This window comes from Phocoena phocoena, chromosome 16 (genome assembly GCF_963924675.1).
Source record: "Phocoena phocoena chromosome 16, mPhoPho1.1, whole genome shotgun sequence".
NCBI classification, from domain to species: Eukaryota; Metazoa; Chordata; class Mammalia; order Artiodactyla; family Phocoenidae; genus Phocoena; species Phocoena phocoena.
This window is the reverse complement of record NC_089234.1, coordinates 47,677,797-47,687,782: the sequence shown is the minus strand read 5'-3', so window position 1 is coordinate 47,687,782 and position 9,986 is coordinate 47,677,797. Positions and strand designations below refer to the sequence as shown.

Sequence of the window (9,986 nt, the reverse complement as noted above, 5' to 3'; positions counted from 1 at the left end):
AAATTAATTTCACCTGCTTCTTTATACTTTCCTTAAAAATGTAAAGTGACACATGTGCCTGGCCTCCGTGGCTCACGTTATGACGCTGTTGGACAGAGACGCTCTAGTTGACTGCATGAGGACCAGGGGTTGGTGATTAAGAAGCGTCGGTGGAGATAGATATGGGCTTCACTTCCCAGGAGGGGGTTGACTTTGAAGGGGGTGAGCTTCCTGTCCTGAGGTGTTCCAACAGGGAGGATGCTGGCAATTGGGAAGAGACCAGGTATATGAGCTCCAAGGGTATCTCTGATTCTCAAGCCTAACCAGAGGGCAGCAGGCCCCTTTGCTGCCCTTTGGGGGCCTCAGTCAGGACCTCATGCCTGGGTGCCCCTTGGATGTGTCCCAGAGGTCCCGGCCTTTTCTGGCTCTGACTATGGTGGCCCTTGCGGCGGCCCTGCAGGCGTGGGCTCCGCCTCGCCCTTAGCAGAGTGTGCTGGAGCATCTCCTTGGCTCTGGCGAGGGCTGCTTCTGCAGGGACAGCCACGTCAGGCACCACACCCACCCCTTCCCAGGAGCTGCCGTCTGCAGCCCCCACTGAGCGGGCAGTGGGGATGGTGATGTACAGGTCGGTGTCATCCACGTGGTAGGTTTGCGGCAGCTGGCAGCCCCCACTGGTCACCTCCCCGATGACCAGTGCCCGGCCCAGCCTCTTCAAGATGTAGGTAAATTCCTCTGCGGCGCCAGCTGTCAAACTGCTGGTCAGAATGACCATGCTCTTCTGGGAGCCGTAGCGTTCACCTGCAGGATATAAGGCCCTTCAAAATAGGGAGTCAAGTCTCCACCCTGGGCACCTGCCTTCTCCATACTGCTTAGACTACAGAGAGGAGGGCCAGGGATTTAGTTCTGTGTCCTTGTGTCCACAGGCAAGTCACCCCACCTTTCTGAGCCCCAGTTTCTGCATCTGTAAAATGGGGATAAGGATGTGTGCCGGGTCCCGAGCATGCCAGTACTTGAGAGATTTTATCACCAGTGATGGGAAGAGGCTGGACTGACTTAGCCGAGAAAAGGGCTAACCTGACCAGACTCTCTTCACTTTGGACCCTCAGAAGAGCCAAGTTTATGACTTAATGACGACAGCCCTCTAGAACAGTGATGTCCAATAGAAAAGCAACATGAGCCCGAATGCAAGCCACATATGTCATTTCAAGTTTTCTAGAAGCCACGTTAAACAAAATGAATTTTAATACTGTTTTATCTAACTCAACAAATCCAAAATTTGTTCCTCTCAAAATGTCATCAATAAAATTATTGAGATATTTTACATTCTTTTTTTTCATAAAAAGTCCTCAAAATCTGGTGTGCACTGAACACTTTATGCACCTCTATCCATGTGTGGCATGTGGCTTCCGTACTGGACATCGCAATTCCAAGACCCCATGATCTGCAGATCTGTTTTTAACTGCTGGTCTTGAATGTCTATTTGAATTGAGAATTCATCTGGTCCTGATTTTTATTTACATTTTGCAATATTATTGAATGTATATCTTGGAAGATTCCCTCCAAATGCTTGTGTGATAAGGAAGTATGCAAATGAAAATTGCAGGGTGCTTTTCTGATCGGAGGAGGCACACCCCCCATTGGCTTCCCAGCCTCCTCTTTTCAGATGGATGGGCAGGTTCCTTGGTTTTGCAAGGTAGGCAAGGGAGATGGAGCAAGGCTATCCACCTGGGATGTGGCTGGAGAGCCGTGGCTCTGTGAAGCGCAGGGACTGTACTACTTCCTCCGGCCACTGCTCTGGCCTCAGGGCAGTTAACAGAAGCCCCATCAGAGTTATGAACTTCCTTTAGGTAGGTGTGCTGGCAAACTGCTGAGAGTTCAGGTGAGATGGAAAACCACTGGAAACGCCGTGGGATTTGGTGATGGCCTGAGGACCCTTCTAGCTTTACATTTGTCTTGCAGGCTGATGGTTGCTGTGGCAGGAATGGCAGGCATTTTGGTTTTAGACAAACCAGTGTTTGAGTTTGGGAGCTATCACTTATTAGCTGAGTGACCTTAGACAAGCTATTTGACCTAGTTGGGACTCATTTTTCTCATCTAGAAAGTAGGTATAATGGTACATGTTTTGCAGGGATTAAAGGTCTTATGTACAGAGTACATGGCATAGGACGGGGGCTTTATATTCTAGCTACAGTTACTTTTACCCGAACCCAAACTGTCTTTCCTTGATTTCCCAGAAGCTTCTAGAATGATAATAGGAAGGAAAGGCTTCTGTACCCACCTTCGAGCTGTGCGTGGGTCCAGAGCTCACTGACAGAGTCATTGGGCCGGTTGTAGATTTTGTCCAGCAGAATAGGTGGGCCTTCGTCGAAAAAGTAGGAGCATATGGCGGAGATGGAGGAGGTGGGACCACCGATGTTGAACCTGAGGGAAGGGAAATGTTGCCCACTGAGGGGCGGAGCCCACAGGGAAGCCCTCGGTGCCCCTCTGGGTGCCCTAATCCTTGCCCTGTGGAGGGTTCTAATTCCAGGCAGCCTCAATCTGGTGTCCTTTCTTCCTCCTACAGAATTCTTTGGTTGGCATTTCCCAGAGTACAAGATTCTTGAGAACCAGAGACTTTGTGGTCAAATTTATTTAGAAAATACTGCATAACTTACCCACCCCTTCTGTTCACACATTAATACATTATGTGATACATATTGTATATATTATATTAAAGGCCCTAAGTCCTACAGTCTGGAACTTGTTGATAAATTTCCCCAGCTTACTGACCGTGTACTTCTCCCATGCACCCATGCTGCCTGCACATTTTGAGAGCACTGTCTTCCCTAGTTTCATGCTTGATAATTTCACAGAACGCACTAGGTATCTTAGTTGAGGTGTCCTAACATGGCTCTTAGTGTGGTGGAGTGTTCAGAGTTGTGGAACTGCATTGGGGGTGAGGGATCCTGTGATCATTCCAGGCTATTTGGATTTGTCCTGCTGTGTGACCTCGCTGGGCCCCTGTCTCCTTATTTGTGAAACGAGGAATCCTGGGCTGGCAGTGTATTAGGAGTCTCTTCCAGTTGATGGTCTAGGATGGGTTCATGGCCCATGACTTCTGCATCTGAACCTCCAAACCTTGGCTTGGAAGGATCTTTAAGCAAAGCACACCTGTGGGCTGGGTCTCCTCTTTAGAAAAATGTGGATGACACAGTTAAGCAGAAAGGGACTTAGCATGAAGGTCATTTGGATGGTCAATAGAGCGTTTGAAGAATAAAGTCATCAGAGGTGCCACAGGAGTCCCCAAGCTCAAGTTCTGTGTATACCCAAACCCAAGCCCTGGGAGATGGTTCATCTTCCAGGGAGGAGAGTCCGCCTCTGGGATCCAGTGCCACCTAGTGACGACTAGGAATCACAAGAGTTTTGCAAGCCAGAAGCCAGAGCTCCCTCTCAGTCAATCCAGCAGCTGGGGATGGGGGGTAGGGTGGCGGGGCGGGGGATAGTGTCCAATTCCCAGGGGAGCTGGCTCCCCCCTTCCCAGTGCCCATGGAAGGTGCCCAGGGCACGTCTGCTGATGGCCCCGGGAGTGACAAGAGGTCTGGTTACTGAAGGACATTCTTCTACCCATCCTTCCCCAGCTCTCGGAAGGAAACTCAACCTGTATGAGGCATACCTTCACAGAAGCCGATGAGAGGTCTAGCTGAAAGCATCCCCCCAACAATCATTTTGTAGTGTAAAGAGTTCTTTTTGCAACAATAGTGACTAAATCGCAAATTCTCTCTGGGCCACTGGCTTTATGATTCTCATGACCAGGGTTGTCCTGGGCTGATTTCGTGAGATGTGAGACACAAGCATAGGTGGAAGCCTAGCTGTCCCAAACACGGCTGATCATCAGAGCCACCTGGATGATGCCTGTTAACTATACGGATCACTGGACCTCACTCCTGGGGCTCTGGATTCAGCAGGGAGGGGTCCTGGAATCAGTGTGTTCAAGGTCACACTTCCCCTCTCTCCTCACTGAATCCTGTGACTAGGTAAGTGTGGGGACCACTGGATTAGCTCAGTGGTTCTCAGCCTTGGTCACCTGAGCTTAAAAAAACCAACAGTGGTGGGGTCCCACCTGGCTAATTAAACCAGAACCCCAGAATAGCTGGCCAGAGCCCTGAGAGCCAGGCGGGCTATTCCACTTGGGTTCTTGCCGGCGTCCCAAGGTCCTTTCATCCCTACTAGACTCATGGCTTTGACTGTCTTCCAGCAGCTGCCCCAGCCTCGCTGGGAACTGCTGAGCCCCGCCCACTGACCTCATGTCGACAATCAGGGCGTCCGTGTGTACAATCTTCTTCCAGACATGCTCCACCAGCAGCTCGGAGACCTGGGTGAGCAGCTCACAGTCCCCAAACATATCAAACCTCAAGTAGCCAACGTTGCCCTCAAGCACATTAGTGTGGAAGGAAAACTTGATCAGGTCTTCAAAGACTTCAGGGGAAGGGATCTGAAAGAGTGGGAGGTCGGCTCCATGTCAGGAGAGGAGAGATTTGAAAGCTCAAATTATTTTTTTTAAGGTTCTGAGTATCTTTATTTCATTATTGACCATAGTACTTAAATGGACAATTAGCTCCGCTAAAGAAGAAAGTCCAGGTCAAACTCTCCCATAGCCATGTTTCCCTGTTATCCTGCCAAACCGTGCCCAGCATCCACACCTTGTCACTTCTGCCAGATACAGTGAAAGGTCAGATTTGAAAGTGGGTGCCACGGAGGTCCTTTATATCATGAGATATATTGAGCCCACAGGAAGGGAGCTAACATTTCCTAAGGAGGTTGTAGGTGCCAGGGCCTTTCCTGTTGGTATCCAGGTGGTTACATGAGTAGTGGGCCTGGGATATGAACCCCAATGAATGGTCAGCAGCCTCCTTACAGGGAATGCTCATGGGTGCCAACCTCTCACCCTGGTGTCAGAGCTGAAAGGCCCAGGCATGGTCTCCACTCTGACTCCCCTGAGCTCCCCAGACACTTTTTGTCTCTGAGCTCATCGTCTAAAGACATCATCATCTGAAGACATGAACTACTGGGCCCTTGAGTCTTTACCAGGGATCTGGCCCTGTGCTGAGCATGTAGCATTTACCGTAGAGAAGACACTATTATCCCCATCTTTTTACTGAAAAAAATTGAAGCACAGAGTGATTAAGTAACTTGCCCAAGGGCACACAGCCAGTAAGTGGAAGAGCCAGAATATGAATCCACACCAGGTGACTGCAAACCAGGAACACCCCTGCTGACTAGGACACCCGGCCTCCAGGCCTTGTGCTGACCTCAGTCACAAGCCCTTTGGCCATGGGCCGCTCTCCTCTGTACCCCTCCAGGCCTCAGTTCCTCTTTTTGTAAAATGGGATAACAGTTTGGCAGTAGATGCTTTTGGTGCCCTTAGCCCTCTGATTTCAGCCACAGCTTGACGCAGGCTGACAGGGCTTTGCCTCTAGCATACCCTTGTTTTTTGTTCTCTACTTCAGGACCTTCTCCAAGCTGCCCCAGAATCTAAGAGCGTTCATGTCCCCAGGGGGACCTTCAGCTAACAGAGAGTGGGAGCCGTGGGGTCACGTCTGCAGAGGCATTCCTCACACTTCTCAGGGTGCTGTTGCAGTCTTCAGAGGCAACAGGCTCCATAATGCGCCCACACTTCCTGTCCCACTTTCCCCACTTCCTCACTGCTGCTTCAGTGACCACCTCCCACATCAACTGACCGCACCTAAGCCCCTGTCTCAGGTCCTGGCTTCAAGGGAACCAGGACAAATGCTTCCCTGCCTACTTGTTGTGACTATGCAGTTATATCATAGATGATAAACACCATGGAGAGGTGTTGTAAAGGTGCTTTAGATCCAGCTCTTGCTGATGGGAGTGCTCGGTGAGTCCTGTGGTGTGCTTTGGCCCTTGATCGGGAGAACTTTTCCCTCATCTACCCCGGCAGCAAAACTCCTCAGCCTTGATTTACCTTTTCAGTGTTCCCCAGACCTGCAGTGCTGGCTTCAAATGTCTTGACCACACAGCCTGGCCCAGAATTTCCCCTTCAGTTGGCCCTTGTATCATGGTGCACGCCCACCCAGCGCAACTCCTTTGGGAGACAGTACTTGGCATTGCGGGAGGGGAGGAGAAGGCAGTCGGTGCCTAACCAAGCAGCCTCACTGCAGGGGTTGTCCAGGCTGTGCGTGGACACTCCTGCACCTGTCCCCAGGCTCCATGCTCTAGATCCAAGGCAACTGTGATGCCAGGACCTGTGCTGATTCCCTGTCTCCATCCCCCTGACTCATTCACACAAACTGCAAACCCCTGAGGCAAGCAGGTGATGTGGGTGCACACATACCCCCCATTTCCAGAATAGGAAATCACGGGGACCTCATGTGACTTATCAACCTCTTTCTCCAGCACTGACAATGGGAAGCCCTACAAACCCTTGCATTCTACCCAACCAAGAGTGAAGCTCCTTCTATACTAGCACTTTTCAAACTGAGCTCCTGTGGGTACCGATGTTCTACTGAGGTGCTTAGGGATCTCATGGGCATATGAGGGACTGGAGGACAGGGTGAGAGAGAGGAAAAGATGTGACTGGTGAAAAATTTAACATGAAAACACGTCTGGAAGCCATTGCTTTGCACCCTGCACAGAGCCCTGGATGTGCGGACGGTTGGTTGACTCTCTCCTGGGACTGTGCTGGACCAAGTCTCCCTTGTAACTCACCTGCATAGGTACAATCCCAGGAATGCGGTCCTTGGCATCCTCAGGGATATGGGCTGTCTTCAGGTGTGGGTCCCCGGACAGCACCTGCAGGTCAGCCTCCAGCATCTCGGCCAGGGCAGCTTCTGAGGTCACCCTGGCATAGCGGCTCTGCAGACGGCTCAGTTTGGATGCCATCTTGGCTCCCAGCTCAGGGGAGGCGTAGTTATCTGCCACGAGCTTCCCGGCTGTCTGCAGCACAGTGGGCACCTTGGCACGCAGGGCCACTATGTCCTGGGCTGTGGAGAGGGCCACGCTCATGGGCACGGTGATGTCTGGCTCCACCCCAGCCAGGTCCCAGGCCTCACCGGTGCTGGCACTCAGGGCCATCTGTGTGGGCATGGAGGCATATAAGGGGCTGCTGCCCACCTGGTAGATGCCCACGGAGAGCGCCCCTCCAGCCGTGGGCTCCCCGATGATGGTGGCACGCTGCAGGTCCTGCATGGTGTGAGCGAAAGCCTCAGCCGCTGACCCGCTGGTGTGGCTCACCAGGATGTAGAGGTCCTTGTGGGAGCCGTAGCGCTGGCCTGCCACCTGGGGCAGGGTCCACACCTCTGTGACCCTCGACATGGCTCTGTCAAAGACGGAGTAGAGGTGCTGGCGGGGCTCTGCCTCGAAGAAGTAGGAGCAGAGCAGCGGCACGGCCGTGGAGTAGCTGCCAGGGTTGTAGCGCAGGTCGACCACCAGCGCGGGCGTGTCTACTAGCTTCTGCCATACCAGCTGTACCAGCTGCGGCCCGATGGCTTTCACCGTCTCCAGCTCAGCCATGGCGTCGAAACGCAGGTAGCCCAGCCGGCCCGGCAGCACCTCTGTCTTGAACAGGGCCTCGATGAGGTATGAGAGCTCCTCTGGGGAGGGGACGATGGGAGGTGGTAGGGGCACTTCCTCAGCCACCATCTCGCCAGGGCTGTGGAACACCAGCAGACGGTGGTCTCCAGACATCTCCTGCAGGTCTGCCGTGAGCTGGGAGGCCAGTGACTCCAGGTCCACTGCTGTGCGGTAGGCCCCCTGGGCCAGCTTGGCTTGCAACACGGCGCCTGTCTGCCCCACGACCTCTGGCCGAGCATAGTGGGCCTCCAGCAGGTGCCCCGTGCCCTCCACCAGCTCCCCCAGGCTTCGGTGGAACTCCAGCACCTCCTGGGCTCTGTCCAGGGCTTCCTCAGCCAGTACAATGGCATCGGGGACCACGCCGCCCCCCAGCCAGCACTCGCCATGGTTGTCGATGAAGGTGAGCACGGGCACTGTGAGCGCCAGGCCGCCCTCGGGCGTCTCCAGCAGGGGCACCGTGTGCGTGTGCAGCAGGCTGCCCGCCGTGATCTCGCCCACCAGCGTGGCCCAGCCGAGCGACTGCATGAAGAAGGCCAGCTCCTCGGCTGCGGTGGCGGTACGGTGGCTGGTGAGCAGGTACACCCCGCGCTGGGTGCCGTATGGCTGGCCCAGCAGCTCAGTCTGGCTGAAGTGCTCCTGTGTGACATTGGTGCGCCGGTCGTAGGTGGTGAAGAGACGCACGGGGCCGGCGTCAGGTCCCTGGAAGTAGGAGAGCAGCAGGGGCACGGCGGAGGACGGCCCCCCAGGGTTCTGCCGCAGGTCCATGATGAGGTGCTCCGTGTCCTGCAGGGGCTCCCACACCTGGCGCAGGATGTACGGGGCCAGCACCCCCAGCACCGAGGCGTCGGCAAACCTGTCAAAGCGCAGGTAGCCCACGTTGCCCGGCAGCACGGACACCTGGAACACGGAGTCCACCAGGGCCCGCCGGGCAGCCTCGTCCTCGGGCACTTCTGAGACCATCTCCGGGGGGTCTTCAGCTTCATCCTCGGGCCCAGAAGAGGTTTCTCTGGACCTGACCACCTGCACCAGGAGCCTGGGGTCCTCGGACACGGCCTGCAGGCCGGCGTTGAGCTTAGTGACCAGGTCCTCCTCGGAGACCACCGAGGACAGGTCCATGTCGGCCAGGTGGTGCAGCAGGGCGGGCACGCGGTCCACCAGCGTGTAGTATTCCCGCAGGGCCTCCTGCAGGCGCTGGATGACGCCCGGCAGGGCGCGGCGCAGCGTGAGGATGGCCAGGGCCTTCTCCAGCGCCTGCTCGGCCGGTGTCCCCACACAAGGCAGCACCCCGCTGCCCTCCCAAGTCTGGCTGCCTTTGCCCAGGGGCCCCAGGGACCTGGACACGGGCACGGTGAGAAAGAAGTCAGACTGGCCTATCCTCAGCTTCTGGAGGTCCAAGGCCCCCCCTACAGTCCGCTCACCCACCACGATGGCCCTGCGCATTTGTTTGAGGATATAAGCGATGTCCTCAGCCACACCCCCCGTGCGACCACTGGTGAGGACCACCACATCTTTATTGGCACTGTAGTTGTCTCCTAGGACTTCGGGGAGGGTCCAGATCTCAGTGGTCGTATTAGAGGGGCGATCGTAGATGGTATCCACGTGCAGAACTGTGTTCCCTGGGTGCAGGTAGGAGATGACATAGGGGATGCCGGAAATGTGGCCCCCAGTGCAGTGGCGGAGGTCCAGCACCAAGGCAGAGGTGCCCATGAGCTTCCTCCAGACGTTGGCCACCAGGAAGCTCCTCAGCTTGCTCATCACCTCCTGGCCCGGGATGTCGTCCACCCGCAGGTAGCCCACATTGCCTTCCAGAACCTCATGGCGGAAGCCATTCTGCAGCCCCGCAATAAGCTCCTCTAGCGTGAGGTTCATGAGTGCTGGGGCTTGCCGGGGAGCCTCGAGGGTGCTGGGCTCATAGGAGATGACCAGGCGAGGGTCGTTCAAGGAGCTCTGCACGCCAGCTGTCAGCACGTGGGCCAGAGTCTGAGGGTCTGAGATGGCCAGGATCTCACGACTCTTGATGGCCTGCTCGATGGCTTCCTGCATCCCCATCAGGTTCTCTGGGAAGCAGTAGTTATCCAGGAGGACCTTGGCCATGTCCAGTACCAGGCTCGGCTGGAATAGGTGTGTGGGGCCAGCCAGGCTGCAGAGCAGCACGGGCAGCAGCAGGGCCCATTTTCTTGACATGAGGATCCAGAGGGAGGGCTGGCTCCTGCACAAAAGCTCTCTCGACACCGTGCGCCAGGCAACAGCACTGCCCTGCGTGGCTGCCTTTCTCCCGCGTCCTTCTCAGCCAGCGGACAGAAGGTCTGGGGCTAAACACGGGAGTTGGGGTGCAGCTTCCAGCTCCGGTAAGCCTTTAATCCTGTCTAATTCAAGCGCATCAGCCCTGGGGACTGGGGAGAAACGGCGGAAGTGGTTTGACTCAGAAGGTATGT

At 55.1% G+C, this 9,986-nt stretch overlaps 1 protein-coding gene across 1 annotated transcript; it reads right to left on the bottom strand.

The window, feature by feature from the left end:
* Positions 1–298: 298 nt before the first annotated feature.
* RBP3 (retinol binding protein 3) lies at positions 299–9,735 on the bottom strand. Its single transcript, XM_065894672.1, has 4 exons — positions 6,688–9,735; positions 4,260–4,450; positions 2,258–2,400; positions 299–777 (listed from the first exon to the last, which is right to left on the bottom strand). Exons 1-4 carry the CDS (start codon positions 9,733–9,735, stop codon positions 299–301), a joined length of 3,861 nt encoding a protein of 1,286 aa, XP_065750744.1.
* Positions 9,736–9,986: the final 251 nt, after the last annotated feature.